At 39.6% G+C, this 18,465-nt stretch overlaps 1 protein-coding gene across 4 annotated transcripts in view; it reads right to left on the bottom strand.

The window, feature by feature from the left end:
• nf1a (neurofibromin 1a) overlaps positions 1 to 18,465 on the bottom strand; it is a 125,693-nt gene that overhangs the window by 92,014 nt on the left and 15,214 nt on the right. For all 4 annotated transcript variants that reach the window (XM_084950361.1, XM_084950365.1, XM_084950362.1 and 1 more), the window contains exons 2-9: positions 17,610 to 17,753; positions 10,612 to 10,695; positions 8,900 to 9,096; positions 2,948 to 3,054; positions 2,727 to 2,794; positions 2,560 to 2,635; positions 1,736 to 1,893; positions 1,470 to 1,643 (exon numbers count right to left, since the gene is read on the bottom strand). In XM_084950361.1, the coding sequence (XP_084806487.1) occupies positions 1,470 to 1,643; positions 1,736 to 1,893; positions 2,560 to 2,635; positions 2,727 to 2,794; positions 2,948 to 3,054; positions 8,900 to 9,096; positions 10,612 to 10,695; positions 17,610 to 17,753 (1,008 nt within the window). The remainder of the gene's footprint in view (positions 1 to 1,469; positions 1,644 to 1,735; positions 1,894 to 2,559; positions 2,636 to 2,726; positions 2,795 to 2,947; positions 3,055 to 8,899; positions 9,097 to 10,611; positions 10,696 to 17,609; positions 17,754 to 18,465) is intronic.

Genomic DNA, 18,465 nt, shown 5'->3' with positions numbered 1-18,465 from the left:
AAAACAAGATGTTTATTTGTGACAGATCTGTCGAGTTTATGTTAGTCATGTGCAATACAGAATGTGTTGACATTTTGTAAAGGTTAAATTAAGAACTGTAAAAGGTCAAATTGTGAATGTCTTTTTCATGTTGAATAACATGCTTTATTGTTTATTCTCTATGAAAATTGATTATTTTATGTTGTTTTGTACAGTTCTCAACGCATCATTGGTGGCACCTGTGTCCACTAAATGCCAGAAGAAATCAAGAATGCCATGTGTCCGTTATTCAGCTTGGAGGGAGTTACAGTGAGAACTCAGTACGCTCGACATGAGGCGAGGAGACGAGGCGCTGTGCCTGTTGTCCACTGAGCAGCAAAGAAATCTGAAGATTCATCACACTCTAAAATCAGACAGATAAGACTGTGCATACGCCAGTAACCTGAGCAGCAAGCAGTTTGAACTTTTACATGGATGCTCAGACAAGTGACACGTTTAAAACAAGTTAAATATTAGGAAATGGATCAACTTTGTTAAATACTTTGAAGGGCAACCGCAAGAACTAAAACTTGAAGTAATCTGGTGCTCTGCACATTTTTTCTAAGATCAAGGTTTTGTCCATTTAAGATTTTGATAGGTGAAGTCATTTTACATATTTGTGTTATTTGGATGCTAGAAGTGTTATAGAATATAAAGTCTTACAACAAAAATACAGAGTGGATAAATTACATTTACTAGAAACAGGAAAGATTAACTAATTCTTCTAGACATCAACTCAAAGCTGTATGAGAGCAAATAGATGCGACTAGTCTCATGACTTGGCAAAACATAATCGCTTAAACGCTACGCGCGAATCTGACATTTTTGGAGGGTTTTCCTTTGTATTATTACTGATATTTTTTTGCTGAGAATGTCTGATTAAAAATAACCAAAAGGATTGAAATGTGATGGAAAATATGTACTTTACCTCATCAAACCACTATGTACTATTGATATGTAATTATAACTTTATTGTACAAAGAAGGAGTGAATGAAGACAGGAAAACAACTGACTGTAAACTTTGCTCAAGGCCATGACACACTTCATTATCTAGCTGGTGCCTACATGATGGTGAGAATTTCCCTCCCAACCACTGAATAGACAAAGACTGTATCCAGACAATGGCTATAAAGAAGCTGCTCTAATTTTGCCTTTTGGTCAATGCTTGTACAAATTCTGTATATTGATCCTTTTGCAAAGTTTTGAACTTTCTTTCAATAAATCTCAGAAAATCAGTTTGGTTTCGATGCTCAAACTATTTTTCCCAAAATATGTACACCCATTTAGAAACGTATTTGAGTGATAACTTATGTCCAGTGTGTAGGCACGATGTGTGTGTTCATCTTTGATGTGTAAAGATTCATTACTATTCACTATGTAATGATAAACAGTATTAACACAACCTAAGATTTAACAAACAGGATAAATGCTTTTCAGAAAGTGGTCAGACCTTGAGATCCATGACAATGGACTGGACCAGGAGGAAAATGGTGGAATGATCTTCCCAGTTGATGTAAGTAGAGGCTTTACAAAGTTTGACACAGGCAATGGCAGCACTCTCCATCAGCTGTTTGCTTCCACCTTGCCCTGCTAAAGCTTTCCGTAAACTGTCCAGAAAAAGTTTCTGCAGATACAAAATGACAGAAAAGTGTGTGTGTAATTAAAATGTGAATGGAATCAAACTCTGTTTTATCTCTGTGTGTTTTTCTGTCACACCTTGTTAGCCTTGCTTTCTTCCACTGTGTCTTTGGAGATTGTGTGTGTAATCTCTGGACAGAGTATGAGGAGGATTATCTGCAGTGGCCACACTGCTGCCTTCCTCTTGGTACTCTCTGCAAAACTGTCCACCAGGTCAAACAACTTCTCTGCAGCTTCTGTACAAAGACATAAATACACACATTTAATGCCAGGAACATTGCCAGTCAATTTTTTAAGCCACTATCATGTACAGCTGACAATATTTTTCATTACTTATATATTCTAGAACATTAGAAAAACATCTAGAAAATTAAAAGAATCTTTTGATGGCTATTGAACTACTCTTCAACTACTTCTACTACTTACAAAGGGACCTGTCATCTTTTACTGCTGTTACTGTTTCCATTCAACCATCAGCTGAACCAGCAGTAGTAGTGATGTCACTTGTTCCACAGTAGAATGCCATTCAAAAGCTTTTATTGTTCTTACTGATTATTTTAAACATATATCGCTGGAGAGAATAGAACATTTCTACAGTACATCAAATGTGCCATCAGTATATTCAAACACTGCCAATGCATACAGTACCACTGCACACCCTCTGTACCACTTACTAAGGAGGCATGGAAGCTTTTTCTCTAACAGACTAAATCAGCTCAGCTGCTACAAGATAGCTGTTTGATATTGTCTGTGTGTGTGTTTCATTATTACTATTACTAAAAACAGTTGTAATAATACACAATCATATCAACCGTTCTAACAAAATAACTTCCCAGATATGGGGGTAATCATTTCTTCTCCATCATCTTATATATTAATATTATATTTAACTCTTTTCATACCTGCCATATCTGACTGTGGTCGCTGGTACAGCATGGTGAACTCATCTGGGTAACACTCCACCCAGTTCCAAAATGCCTGAAAAAAAGAAAAAGACGTGTCACATTTGCATTATTCACTGATATCATGCTTAAAATTATTTTGCACTTTTACAAAGAGAAAAAATTACCTTCTCTAAACTGCTGATGACTGCAAGCTGGGCAGGTTTCTTTAGAGCTCTGAACTTCATTACAGTTTCTAAGAGAAGAAAGCCAAACAGAATTTTTTCTTTAACATCTCTATTTCATAATTTCTCAATAAAAAACTAATTTTATTCTTCTAATAATTCCGTAGTCTGTTTACAAATAGTATAGCCCCAAATGTAAACCTGTAAGTGCATTAGAAACGAACCTTGTAACAGCCTCTTCAGCTTAGAGCAGTCCACATTGATGTACTGCATGAGCTCTATGTCATGAACATCAACGTTATCCTCTGAGCAGACGGTCAGCTCTTGAAGCCTGAAAAGACAAGTAGTGAATTCTGCTGTTCAACAGTTACAAAGAACAAGGCATAAAGAAAAGAGAGCTTAAAACATTAATGTGGAAATCAGAGGTACTCTCTGCTGACCAAATAACTGAATATTCATTATTCATACTACAGCATAACCCTATAATATTATAGGAATGGACCCTATGCCAGTAAAACTTAATTTGATATAATAATCATATTAAAAAAGAACTATAAAAATTTCACGAGTTATCAACTATATTCAGCAAATGTGTGATACATGACACATATCCCATAATTTGTAAATGCTCCACGTCTTGAAATAAATCAAGACTCAGATAAATCGAGACTAGTTTACCCTGCCCAGGATAAGGTTACCAGCCCCCCACCCTGAACCCACGTCTTAGGAGGGCGCTTGAAGGAGAGACCTGGTGGCCGGGCCCAAGTCTCAGGAGGAAATATCAAGAGCAGACCCTGAAGAGTCAAAGACGGAGGTCCTGGCAATCTGAATCTTGGCCAAAGTATAGTTCAAGGACCTCCACAACCCCACTGACACATCTTCCATAGAGGAAGCAGCGTTTAGAACGAGGCGGACAATTGACTTGGGCGTAAGGTTATTGAGGTAGTTGAACAATTCTCTGGTGGCAGGACCTCTAGAGTGGATGAGATTCACCCCAAGTTTCTCGAAGCTACGGTTGTCTTGGCTGACACACCTCTGCAGCAGCACCCCTGGATAGGCATTCAGTCCGATCTTTAAGATGGGGATGGGGGTGTGTGTTCCAAATATAGAGGGATAACACTCCTCAGCTTTTGGGCCGACCTATGGCAGGGTACTGGAAACGAGAGTTCATCCATTTGTTGAACCTGGGATTCAGGAGGAACAATGAGCTTTTTGTCCTGGTGGTGGAACGCTGGATCAGCTCTTTATCCTCACAAGGATATTCAAGGGGGTGTGGAAGATTGAACGCAACCAGTCTACATGTGTTTTGTGGAGTTGGAGAAAGCATTCAACTGCAACCTTCGGGGTATCCTATGGGGGGTGTTTTGGGAATATGAGGGATAGCCATAGCCAGGTGATAAAAGGCCTCAGAATTTAATCTTTGCTTTTTGCAGATGATGTAGTTCTGTTGGTTTCATGTGCTCCAGTTTGAACTGGAGCGGTTCACAGCAAAGTTTGTAACAGTAGGAATGATAACTAGCACCTCCAAATTTGAGGCCATGGTCCTATGCCACTAAATGGTAGAGTGTCGACTCCACAGGATGAAATAGGATGCACCTGAGATCAATTTTGAATGTCATGGCAAGGGCTGTGATTAGTTATGCACAAGTTAGATTTTTGTTTTTTATTTTTAATACTTGTGCAAGAATTTCAAGCAAACATTTTTCACGTTGTTATCATGGAGTACTGTGCGTCCGAGGTGAAAAATGACTTTAATCCATTTTGGAGAAAGTTTGTAACATGACATAAATGGCAACACGTGCTTTGAATACTTTATGAATAAAGTATGCATGCACTACATTACACCATTAGAAAGACAAAAAGACACAGCAGAGACACAACTCACTAAACTTTCAATCTGGTTCCAACCAAACACCAAGACACACTTAGATGATGCCCTTATGTGTACTGACTTAGAAATCATCTTAATAAATAATGAAAGTCACAGACCTCCACTGCACTATAATCCAGTACATCTTGACCTGAGAACATATACCAATAGGTCTGTATATAGTGTAAGTTTGCTTAGCCAAGGAGGCTCACAAGTAAGTTTTTTCTGAGGTACCAGCCAGGTTTCGTTCGTGAAAAAAAAAAATTGATTCAGTTTAAAATGCTAACCACACAAAGGATGTTTGTACATTTAAGACACAACACCCTAAACAGTGAATGAAAACAAACCCAATGCAATTTCCTATACACCAAGAAATATATTCAACACGCACCCACAAAAACAATACAAAATGCCATTAACCAGTAAATTCATTCCACAAGGAGTCCATAACATCAGTAATAAGGAGTTGCTTGAGTTCACTCACAAAAGTGAAGACAAAAAACCAGAGTGGATTCCATATTAGATCTTCAGTTCATTCTTTGTTACTAAAAAAAGTCGCACAATCAAAACTCTACCTCAGGTTCTCCAATCCCCATGAAGCAAAACAAGGAAATGAGCCCGGCACATTCAATCAAAGTATCCTGAAGCTTTCATTTGTTTACTGTATTTCACACCCAAATAAGCTGTCACTGAGACCAACTAGGTTTAAACAGCTGGTCTGACTTACTGCACCAGAGTCAGTCTGGATCATACTTCTGGCGATTCAGCATTTTATTTCAGTGGAGAGGCCCAAAAGAAGGCTAGCCCTACCGTGGATTTACTGGATATCGTGGATAAATGATGCAGAGTTTCAGCTGGAGGTTAATCTGACTGCTTCCTTTCTGGCGTCTTCCATCGCGAGTCCTGGCCCATAAAAAAGGAACATCTGTGTACAGTATAGTATACAGGAATATCTGTGTATGGCCTGGTAGTCCACAAGTCAAACTGGGACATTCCCCCTAGCGTGGCTGAGCATGACCAAGCTAAGATCTTGTGTGACTTAAGAGATACAGACAGACAAACTGGTGATGGCTAACCATCGGGACATGGTAGTGGTGGACAAGCAGAGGAAGACTGCTGTAGCGACAGATGTATCTATACCGACTGATAGCGACATTAGAGGAAAGGAAAACAAATAGCTCGAGAAATACCAAGGGCTGACAGAAGAGCTCAGAGAGAATTTTGGTCTCATCTGATCACACTATGTTCTCTCAGTATTTCACAAGCTTGTCTAAATGTTGTTCACGAAAATTCTAAATGCGCTTCAACATTCTTTTTCTACAGCAATGGAGTCTTGCGTGGTGAGTGTGCATACAGGCCCTAGCGGTTGAGTGCATTACTTACTGTGTTCTTTGAGTGAGTAGGTTTGATATCTGTGTAACCAACTGTATCAAATATTTTCCTGTTAGATACTCCCTGCAACATTCTGCATACCCTTCTGTTTGTTGCTTGGTTTGTGGAGGCACTGATTTTTCTGGCTTATACCAAGCCAATATATATTACTCGTAGATGATTTATTTATCGACTGTCTTTCGTAAGACGTGGTTCTGATTGCATATTATTACTGTGTGTCGTGGTCATGTGACTTTTCACAGGTGACATAAGATGGCACCGCTCTGTATTTCATTGTACAATGAAGAGTACATGTGCTCAAAACATGATACACTAGATGGAATAAGTAAGGAAATTTGAGGTTGAAAAGAACAAACTTAATTCTTTTCCATGTTCATGTTTTTTTGGCCCTGGAGGGTGTGCGTGGCTTTTTTTTTTTTCCTGTTGTTGTCTTAGATTTATTTACCTTTAATTAAACCTCTCTGATAAGGATGAATAACAAATGGTATGATTTTATATAGTTCAGATGCAAAAGCTAAGAACTCAATAATTAGATTGCTGGGTGGGTTTAGTTTCACAAGCAGTGTGATGAAAGCTTAATTTATACTTGGTGGGATTCTCTAGGTGGTTTTAAAATCTAAAATGATTGTAATAAAATAAATAATAAGATAAAAGTTGGCCAGAAATGTCTATAGAACTCAACAGGAAGCCATCAGGTACAGGTGCTTCATCCTTCTATCTTGTGATGTATGTCAGAAGATCAACTAGGTTGAAACACCAAAAAATAAAACAATTAGAGTGTGCCTATTAAACAAAATCAAATGCAACCGTTATTGAACTTAAATTGGCTACTAGCACTATAGGTTCTATAACTTTCTGTAGTCCCGAATGGATGTCTACATGTTGAAAACAGCAAGCACGATAAGTCCGGTTTTACGATAAAATCTAAATTTGGTATGACTACCTTTGTACTTCAATACAACAAGAACAGCCTGAACTCTCTTGTTATTTCTTTATTTCTTTATTTAGTCTTTAGGAATAGTTCCACAGGCTTTTTGAAGGATGTTACAAAGCTCTTCTTTGAGGTTTGGGCTTTGGCGAGGCCAAACACCGATAGTTTTCCACTGTGCAATAATAGAGAGGCAAAAATAATTAATGGACCTAAATATAGCCTAGAGACTTACTGGACAAGATTCCCCAAAAAATTCTTTATTGTTGGCACGTTTATTGCCTGAAGCCCCAAGTCAAGGGATTACTAAGGATAATAATACAGGGTGCATCAAAAAGAATCATGTGGTTTCAAAGGCTTTATATTTTAAAGTAGTTCGCCTTGTAATCGGAAGGTTGCCGGTTCGAGCCCCGGCTCGGACAGTCTCGGTCGTTGTGTCCTTGGGCAAGACACTTCACCCGTTGCCTACTGGTGGTGGTCAGAGGGCCGGTGGCGCCAGTGTCCGGCAGCCTCGCCTCTGTCAGTGCCATCACCAGTGTGTGAATGGGTGGATGACTGGTTGTGTAAAGCGCTTTGGGGTCCTTAGGGACTAGAAAAGCGCTATACAAATACAGGCCATTTACCAATGTTCACAAGTGCTCAATGTGTCCCTCTCTGGACCCATGCTATATGTTTAAAGTATTTGTTGAGTCAAGTCAGAGAAGAGCCAAGGGCTCAGAGATGAGCTTGAGAAGATGTGGAGGGTGAAGTTAACAGTGGTCACATTAGTAATCGGAGCCCTAGGTGTCCGTCCCTGGTACTTCATTTACATCATCTACTAGATCTTTCAAGTGTACTTCACGTAGTCTTGGTAACCGGCAAAAAGCTTCGCCATGATCTTATCTTTTAGTTCAGTTCTTCAATCGCCCCCTACAGCTGTAGCATGAGTGTTGTACCTTGTGAATCTCTAGCCATGAGAGCAATCCTTTCTTCCGAATGTTAGAAAACAGAGCTACTAGTTGTTTCGCCGTTAATGTGGATGCTGGGTATCGAAGACTCCATAAGGCCCTCATCCCATTCATGTAACCCCTTCCGCAGGGGTTACTTGCATAGTAGCATTCAAATAGCGCTCTATTTTCGTCACTTGCCCACCGATGCCGTCTGGTTCCAGTAGCCCACTTCTAATCAGCATGCCCTGGTTCCTCGACACCTGATGCGGACCTTGTTAATCCAGGCGACTTCCGAGCCGGTATGGCTTCACATTTATCTCTGTCACTCATGTCTGTGGTAGGCTTGGTTAGCATGAGGGGTCTAGCCGTGTGTGTGTGTATAGACACATGTTGCAATGACGCTTAAAACTGATCTCAGGTGCATCGTTTTCATTGATCATCTGTCAGATGCAATCAGATCAGATCATCTGCAACTTGATTGCAATCCACCTGGCATAAAGGTATAAATTCAGGCAACTGGACTTGGATTTAGAAAGACACACGCCTGTGTATATAAAGTTCCCATTGATGACAGTGTATGTGAGAGCACTAGCCAATCCATGATGTCAATCCATCCAATCCATGTCAAGCCTTCCAATCCATGATTATTCTGTTATGCAATATTATTTTTAATATGTCTACAAGAATTTCAAGGAATTTTTTTCACTTTGTCACAGGGTATTGTGTGTAAAATTTTGGAGAAAGTGCTGTGAATACTTGCACCGTATATATTGCTTAATTTTTTTATTAGACCTTCAAACTGTTTAGAAATCTGTCAAAGACACGTTTGAAACTAATAATTATCTAATTCACTGAACTAAATTCACACTTTTTAAAAAAAAAAAAAAAAAAAAAAATTTGAGCAGGCACATTGGACTTCTTTGAGAAGTTAGAAATTCATTCAACTCATAAAAGATTTGATATATTTTTTCAACCTCAAACCCTCTATGCCACTGGTTTATTTCTTTTCATTTTATATATTTACACAACAAATGACAGACTTAGGTGAATGTGCTACCTGGTCGAAATGCGGCTAAAAACGGCGCTGAAGTTGTTGGAGCTCAGAGAGAAGAGGACAGCCGAAGCTGAGGCTCGTAGCTCAGCAGCATGCTGGTGCTGGTGCCCCTCACGATACGTGTGAATGAAATGGCAGATCTCTGGCAGCAGCTGTTTGACCAGCATGGTTTCATCCAGACGCAAGCAGTCCTTGGATTGCTGAGAAGGGAAAACAAAGAGGAGGGCAATCAACAAAAGGGCTACATGATGTTTCAATGATGTGAAATGGCATTTTGATTGGGAAGCTATTTGAAATTACAAACACAGCCCTAGCACAAACTACTGAGAAGTACCAGGCTTCAGTCATTTTTGTGAAAGCCAAAGGTAAACCAATCCCAGGGTCATGGGGAGCAAGATTCATGAAAGAGAAGTGTACTTAGGGGTTTGTGTCTGCATGAGGGGAAACAGCAACAGAGACACTGAATAATTTCTGAGTTACACTACATAATAGTAGTAGAATTAGTAGTGATAGTGAAGCCTAATTTTGACGGACAACAACTTGCCACTATACCCCAGATATTCAATGTGTCTGTTACAGTTTCTACTCACACAAAGTCAAATCAAATCTTTGATGTTCTTGCACTAAATACTATTACAACCATTTGCCCCCTTCCTGATTTCTTAGTTTGTCATATATTTCTCACATGTTTCAGGTCATCAAACAAAGTCTAATACTAGATAAAGATAAGCTAAGTAAATATAAAAAGCTCCTAAATGATTTAATTTATTAAGGCAAAAAAAGTGCCCCAAACCTACATGGCCCTCGAATGTTGGCACTCTTAGCACCAAGAACTGCTAAAGAAATTGGTTGAAAAGTTTGACCCAATGCCTTGGTGTCATTGTGCTTCAGAGGGGTTTGCAGTTAACAACCTATGGTCTAGATTTAACACATAAGCACAAATCTCCTGTTAGATGGTAAGAAATAGATTTTCCTGTACTGACAAAGTCTGTAACTAGACTTATTACTCGAGTTTCTCCTTTGTTCTACAGCCAAATATTGCTGCAAGAGTCTAACAAGTGAATAGAGTGTTCCAGTGATACAAAGTTATCCAGTGAACACGTTGACTTAAACAAACAAAACACATATTGCATTGGGGTGTAGTGGTTACAATATATTAAAATATATTAAAAGAACAACATTCGTCTCTGAGATGAAGCCTAGTAGAGTAGAAGAAGTTATAAAATGATATGGAATGGAAGTGAATGTACTTCACATTTTTACTGAAGCACAGTATATATCAACTGAGTTAACTTCTACCAATTCCACCGGTAATTTTAATAAAATATATTTAATGTGTTAAAATGAATATACTTAATGTAAGCTCTATTATATCTATATTATACAGTCAAAGTGAAATAAAGCAAGTCTCATGAACTACATTATCTACATTTTGCTGAACAAAGCTGCTGGTGTCACGGCTGCTATGCAACAGGAGTGGCACTTCATAGGTTAGACTGTCTCATTTAATTGGCCCTCAAGATCACAAGCGTTACACTGTATTATAGTGCCATCTACTGACACATTACGGAAAGAAAATTTCACTGTCAAGTCAATGTTGCCTTAGTTAGATATGGTCTTCAATAAGATGAGGTCACTTAGACATAACTAAGTTTGCTCAAGTGAATTTTTTTTCCTGACAGAACAAAACCATATTGTGAGAGGGTAAAGCTCACCCCAGCCAGGCACTTCTTCAGGGTATCTAGAATGATGAGCTGAGAGAGGTAGAGGTTCTTCTCAGATGCTTCTCCAAATATCCGCTGTGAAGACAGGCACAGTCATAACATCACTGAATTAGAGCTTAAATCTTAGGGTGTTTTCATACCTATGCTTTTTAGTCTGCTTAAATCAAATTTTTATTCTTTTTTCTGCTTTGGGGTGATCTCAGTCCAGTTCTGAACTCCAGAGTAATTACTTTATGGTGTACGCCATAAAGTAATTACTCTAATGCAGACTTCTCCCACAACTCCATCCCGTGCTTCCTGCAGAAGTTCTGACAACTCTGCAATATTAGGCCTCATCACTGATGGGGCCAACACGGAGTACAGAGAACTGACCCAAGATTTTGTGGACTGGTGAGAGCAGAAATACCTCCAGATCAACACTACAAAAACCAAGGAGCTGGTGGTAGACTTCCACAGGCACAGGTTGGGAGATTCTGACAGCACTGAGCAGCTCCTTCAGTGGCAGGCTGCTGCACCCACGATGTGGGACGGCGAGATTTCGCATGTCTCTCCTTCCTACTGCTGTCAGACTCTACAGCATGGTCTCTGCAGATGACCACACATGTGCAGACAGACACACATCCTGTACACAACTGTAACTGTCTCCCTGATGTGCAATATTACCAAAGGCAATTTTCCTACTATAACAGAGCACTTTATTCTATTTTCTACAGTATTTTATTCTTGAGGAATAGTATGTTATTCTATTTTATCTTATCATATTCTTTTGTGTTTTTCTTAAGTTTTACTGCTCTTAAACTTGTACTTTCTGCCATGACCAAAAGATTTCCCATGTGTGGGACTAATAAAGGTTTATCTTATCTTATGTGACAGATTACCATAGAGCAGAGTGCATGAACTGTAGTAACTAGCCTTAAACTCAATCAAGGGTTAATCTGAGAAGTAACAAGGTTCAAATTCAAATTCAAATTTTATTTGTCACATACACAGTCATACACAGTACGATATGCAGTGAAATGCTTACACAACTGCTCGTGACCTAAAGAAAAATGAAAAGGCTATGAATAAGATAGGAAATAAATATGAAAATTAAAAAGGGTAAATTTAACTAGGAAGGAATAAAATAAAATAAAAATTAAAGTTAAAAATGAAATAACTGCACAACACAAATTAGAATGAAGGGTAAATTTAACTGGGAAAGAATAAGATAAAATATATAAATTAAAGTTGAAAATAAAATAACTGTACAACAAAATACACAATACACAGTATAGAAATATATAAGAATGTATGAAGAAATATAAATATATATACACAATAACAGCAGCTGTACAAGTATTAAATGGAAATGAAGAAATATAATGTTCATGTTGTGCAATCCACATTTGTAAGTGTCTTGTGCAGTGCAAATATGCTTAAAGTGATTTAAGTGATGCAGTGAAAACAATGTCCAGTGTGTGTGTAAGAACCATATGTGTGGGTCAGTACTGTGTGGTGGTGTGATTAAGAGACCGTATCGCCTGCGGGAAGAAGCTCCTCCTCAGTCTCTCTGTGTTGGTCTTCAGGGAGCGGAATTGCTTTCCTGACCTCAACAGAGAGAACAGTCTGTTGTTGGGATGGCTGAGGTCCTTCACGATCTTCCTGGCCTTGGTCCAGCACCGCCTGCTGTAGATTGAGTGCAGGTCAGGGAGCTCGGAGCGGATGGTGCGCTCAGCTGAACGCACAACCCTCTGTAGAGCTCGTCTGTCCTGCATGGTGCTGTTCCCGAACCAGGTTAAGATGTTTCCCGTCAGGATGCTCTCTATGGTGCACGAGTAAAAGTTCCTGAGCACCTTGGAGGGCAGTTGGAAGTCTCTCAAGCGTCTGAGGTGGTAGAGACGCTGACGGGCCTTTTTCACCACGGTGTTGATGTGACAGGACCATGACAGGTCCTGCGTGATGTGAACTCCGAGGTATTTGAAGCTGTCCAATCTCTCCACTGGGCACTCGTTGATGACGGGGGTCTGGTAGTTCCTCTCCTGCTTAGTGCTGAAGTCCACTATCAGCTCCTTTGTCTTACTGACGTTTAGAAGGAGGTTGTTCCTCTGGCACCAGTTCTCCAGATTCCTAATCTCCTTCAGGTCGGCCGCCTCGTTGTTGTCAGAGATCAGGCCCACCACGACGGTGTCGTCAGCAAACTTGATAATGGTGGTGGAGCTGGTAGTGGCCACACAGTCATGTGTACAAAGAGTACAGCAGGGGGCTCAGAACACACCCCTGGGGGGCTCCAGTGCTGAGAGTGGTGGAGGCTGAGACATGTCCACCCATCCTTACTGCCTGTGGTCTGCCAGTTAGGAAGTTGGAGATCCACTGACACATAGATGAGCTGAGTCCCAGGTGCTCCAGTTTGGTGGTGAGTGTGGAGGGAATTATGGTATTAAATGCAGAGCTGTAGTCTATGAAGAGCATTTTAACATAATTCCCCCTTCTAGTGTCCAAGTGAGTAAGTGATGTGTGGAAGATGAGAGATGGCATCGTCTGTGGAACGATTTGGACGGTAAGCGAACTGTAGTGGGTCCAGTGTGTCTGGTAGTGAAGAAATGATGAAGTCTCTGACCAGGCGTTCAAAGCACTTCATCACTACTGAGGTGAGGGCTACAGGGCGATAGTCATTGAGAGAAGCAGGGTGGGGTTTCTTCGGCACAGGAACAATGATGGACTCATTGTTTTGCATTGTTTTGCATTGCTTTACTGATAATTAATTGGACAACTACCTTTGTCAGCACCTTCCTGTATTTGCACCGTTGTCCCTGCCCCTAACACATCTGGCCAATAAGAAGACTGGATGTTACCATGTGGTTAGTCGTGACGTATTTCAGTTCGCTTGCACTTTTCTATGTGCAAAAACAAAACAAACAACAAAGTAAGCTACAAACTTACAAACTCAACTTATTTGGATTTCACAGCACTTGTTATACATGTTTAAACTTTGGACCATATATTTTTATGTTTTATTAATATTATTTCAAAATTTTCAAGATTTCCTCATAGACCAGCCTCAATTAGTCCGGATTGAGGACCGCTCCTCAGTGGAGAGGGTGATCTCCTACTGCCTGGGTGTTTGGTACACTGGTGCCACTACTGAGAACAGGATGGCTCCGCAGACACCCGAAAAATCATTGGCTGCCCTCTGCCACCTCTGGAGAACATTACCAGATCCTCCTGATATATATATATATATATATATATATATATATATATACAGCCCTAAAAAAACGAACATTTTCCCATCTCATTATTTTCATCTCTTAAAGTGAGAATAATAAAACAACTCAAAATTTACATATAAACATTTCTGACATGTCAAAAAAAAGCAGTGACCAATATAGCCACCCATCTTTTCAATAAGTGTCACAAGCCTTCCATTCATGGAGTGTGTCAGTTTCTCGATCTGTTGACAATCAACTTTTTATGGAGCATCAACGACAGCCTCCCAGACACTGTTCAGAGAGGTGTACTGTTTTCCTACACTGTAAATTTCCTGTTTAAGCAGGGCCCACAGGTTCTCAATAGGGTTTGTGTCCGGTGAGGAAGGAGGCCATGCCACTACTTTTTCATCCTTAAGGCCTTTACTGGCTAGCCATGCAGTGGAATATTTTGATGCATGCGATGGAGCATTGTCCTGCATAAAAATCATGGTCTTCTTAAGAGATGCAGACTTTTTCCTGCTTCCTGATTTTTTCATGCTTGAAGAAAGTGTCTTCTAAAAACTGGCAGTAGGTTTTGTAGTTGATTTTGAGGCCATCTTCAATCCGAAAAGGTCTGACTAGCTCATCTTTAATAATACCAGCCCATACCAGTACCCCACCTCCACCTTGCTGGCATCTGAGTTGAAGTGGAGCTCTGTGACCGTTACTGATCCAGCCACGGACCCATCCATCTGGTCCATCAAGAGTCACTCTCACCTCATCAGTCCATAAAACCTTTGAAAAATTTGTCTTCAGATATTTCTTGGCCAAGTCTTGACATTTCAACTTGCATGTTTTGTTCAGTGATGGTGGGGTTTCAGCTTTCCTTGCCTTGGCCATGTCTCTAAGCACTGAACACCTTGTACTTCTAGACACTCTGGGTAGGTTGCAGTTCTGGAATATGGCAGCAGTGTAGGATAATGGGTTCCTGGTATCTTCACGTTTGATTCTTCTCAAATCTTTGGCACTTAATTTGCGTCTTTTTTTCTTAATACGTTTCTTGCGACCCTGTTTGCTGTTTGCAACAAAACATTTGATGGTTCTGTGGTCACGCCCCAATATCTTAGCAATTTCAAGTGTGCTGCCTCCCTCTGAAAGACCTTTTACAATTTTTGACTTTACAGAGTACTTTAAAACTCTTTTTTGGCCCATTTTGCCTGAGGAAAAGAAGCTGCCTGAAAATTATGTACACCTTTATATAGAGTGTTGATCTCCGTAGGCCACACCCTCACTCATTAAGCAAATACACAAATGCTGAAATCCAATAAGCACTCAAGTTTATACAGCTTGAAGTTGGAAAATATGCATAAAAATTATGATATTGCGAAAATACTAATTTGCATAATAACTGCACACAGTGTATATATATATATATATATATATATATATATATATATATATATAAATAAAATCACTCCAATTTCTTATTTATTCCTGCTATCTACTATTTACATCTTATTCCAGCACAGTTGGTGTGGAGCACCCACAATTTCTTTACATATGTTAAATGATAATAAAGGGCTACTCCATTTTACTCTAGTTATGCAAATTGGAATGGTCAAGCAGAAAATGTTCTAAAAATTGCTGAAGAGATGGAAAGACCCAAATAAAACATCTTAAAAATTAACAATGCATTCAGACACGGTCAAGACAACCTTAAAGATTAACCTTAAAGAAGAGAGGTGATTTAAGTGACTGTAAACAGTGTGTGGGCAGACAGGCTGAGTATTTCAGAAATCGGTGATCTACCAAGATTTTCGAACACAACTATCTAAAAGATCCTTAAATTGCTGTTGCCTCACAACAAGAAGGTCCTGAGTTAAAGTCCAGCACCTGGCCAGGGTCTTTCTGTGCGGAGTTTGCATGGGTTCTCTCCGGGTACTCTGGCTTCCCCCCACAGTCTAAAGACACTAAGTTAGTGGGTCACTCTAAATTGACCATAGGTGTGAATGTGAGTGCAAATGGTTGCCTGTCTCTAAGTGTTCGCCCTGCGACAGACTGGCGACTTGTCCAGGGTTTACCCTGCCTCTCGCCCTAAGACAGCTGAGATAGGCTCCAGCCCCCTGTGACCCTGACAAGGAGGATGAATACATGCTTAAATTAGCACTGCACACACTTATATCTGGAACAATCACTGTCTTCTGTACACTGTCATCAATAAATTACTAACTTGTTACAATACGATGTTCTGCTGGAAACCATGGTTTCTCCACAACAGCACCAACATGCCTAGCAGGACAATAGCTACTTGACACAGTCCTCAGGAATAGCTTGACGAGGGCTTTATAGGGGACATCAAATGCTACACATATAAAGGTTAATTTACATCATGGATCTCTGTTCTCAAAAACTGAAACAGATGTAACACGGCCTGTCAACTTGGATTTAAAATCACGTTTAGAGCCATCTACTGTCAGTACGGGACATGATGTCAGGTGGTTGGTTGGCTGGTTGCAGCTAATAAGACTTAAATTTGTTTATGTTAGTTAACTAGTGACAGAATCGATAACTTGGAGGGGAAAAAACAACACTAAAACTAAAAATCAGTTAAAGGGGATCACACATGGGCTCTCCCTGACTGCAACAGTGACGAGGACATACTGTCCACCTTACTGTCTGTTTCTCATAAATGAGGACTGTACGGAGGAGAGGCTGTTTGAGCCAGGTGACAGGTGATTCACCGGACTGACAGAAACTGAATTTTCCGAATTTCCCTCCTTGGCCGAGTGTACATCCACATCACACCACAAACATAAAGTTTCTTTCCAAAGCACGATTGGGAATCCCATCAGCATGTCTGCAGGGAAAAGTAGGCCAATGTGTATGAAGAGGGGGTAAAAAGAAAAAGAAAAGAATCTGATGTTCTGAGGACAAGAATGCACACTTTTTGGAGATCTTTTGTTTTTTTCGCCACATTATTTCACTGATGACTGATCATCTCACTGATGATGTGGGGAAAAATAATTCCCCGTATGAAGTAAGTAAAACGACTTACTTCATATCAGAAGGGAGGAAAAGCGAATCCCAAATGTAATTGAAGGATATTGTAACATGGAGATTTCCTGCGGACATGCTGATGGATATTAGAATTTCCAATAGTCATCAGTAGGAAACAGTTTTTGGTGATATACCCATGTAGTAACCTGTGATGTTGTACACTGTTTGGTTTTGCTTGGGAAAATAGAGAATATATTATTGCATAAAATAGCGCTGATTGCGTGTTGCAAACATCTGCTTGGCCAGCTGATTGCAAAGCTCTGTACAATCGGATTGGTGGGGAAAAGCAGGAAAGTTGGACTCCGGCTTGTCTGGTGACTCAGGCTCTACTCTACACAATCCTCATTTATAAAGTGCTTTACAAACTCGAATATTACAGCTAACAGCTGGCTTTTCCTTTTTGAGTGCAGCTAGCTGAACAACAGACTGCCCCTTACTGCTAAAGACACAGAGAGTGAAAGTGGACAGTAAGCACATTTCTTAAGTCCAGCTTCACAGACAGTGTTACATCTATGTTGGTTCTTGAGAGTAGGGCTCAATGGTGTAAATTAGCCTTTACATTTGTAGCGTTTTATGCCCCATTTAAGTGTTGAACTGACCTCCAACCTGCCCCGATACAAGTCTGATCAAGCAGCCTTGCAGTTTACCACAACAAGCCTGATCAACACATGTCACATCCTGCAACATACATCAACAATCAAAAAGATTTGTTCAAAGTGTGTGCATGTAACTATTATGACTAGGAGAGCAGAAAAATACACTTACCATATTATTGACATTTTTGAGAATGGTGGTAAGACCACTGATGACAAGGGAGAATTTGTACTTGGAGATATTAATCAAACATTCCTTGTTGTGCTCTGTGCTGACTTTGGTGTGGGTGTTCTGGTGTCCAACTTTAATGGGAAGCTGAGAAAAAGAACAAAAAAAACCCATAAAATTAGAAGTGAGACATTCAGTAAATAAAATATTTCTGTCATGGCCTGACTAAAAATTTAGAGAACACCGTTCACCTAGAACATTTTGGCAGGCTTAGCCTTTAAAGCTACACACTGTATGTTGTTTTTCCATCCTGCATGATGTGCTATATACTCTTCTCATTATAATTGCTTTCCTCTGGGATGCATTCATTTAGAGATCCTCTTGTTAAAATTATGTCTCTTTTTAAACTGCCCCTAAGCCATTGTCTGAAAACAATGGGCAACTGCTATAGTTGTGGACTACAGCTTCTACTTCTTGTTTTTCCTATCTTGGGTGCAGGTTATGGTTTACAGAACTATTATGTATGCTTATAAATATAAAACGTATCACCTTTTTGTTCATTGTTATTATTATCAAGACCAACATTAACAAAAATAAACTATTGTCAGATATCCAAGATTGACCCAAGACTGCATTTCTGCTAAACTCCTCTTTTGCTCCGACCATAGTCTTTTTAGTTGCATCCAGTAATGAACTGTTCAAACATGATTATTGTAATAAGGGCATCATGGATATTCACTTTTACAATTTTTTTTAATATTCATGTATTTATTTTCTTATTTATAGGAAATAAAACAACAAATACAATCAAAATAATAAATAATTTTTAAAAGACTTTGTATATCACCTTGGTACAGAT

Source organism: Perissodus microlepis, chromosome 14, assembly GCF_051167445.1.
Source record: "Perissodus microlepis isolate ML-2025 ecotype Zambia chromosome 14, ASM5116744v1, whole genome shotgun sequence".
In the NCBI taxonomy this organism is placed as follows: Eukaryota; Metazoa; Chordata; class Actinopteri; order Cichliformes; family Cichlidae; genus Perissodus; species Perissodus microlepis.
The sequence above is the reverse complement of the archived record's forward strand: the minus strand, read 5'-3'. Positions and strand labels throughout refer to the sequence as shown.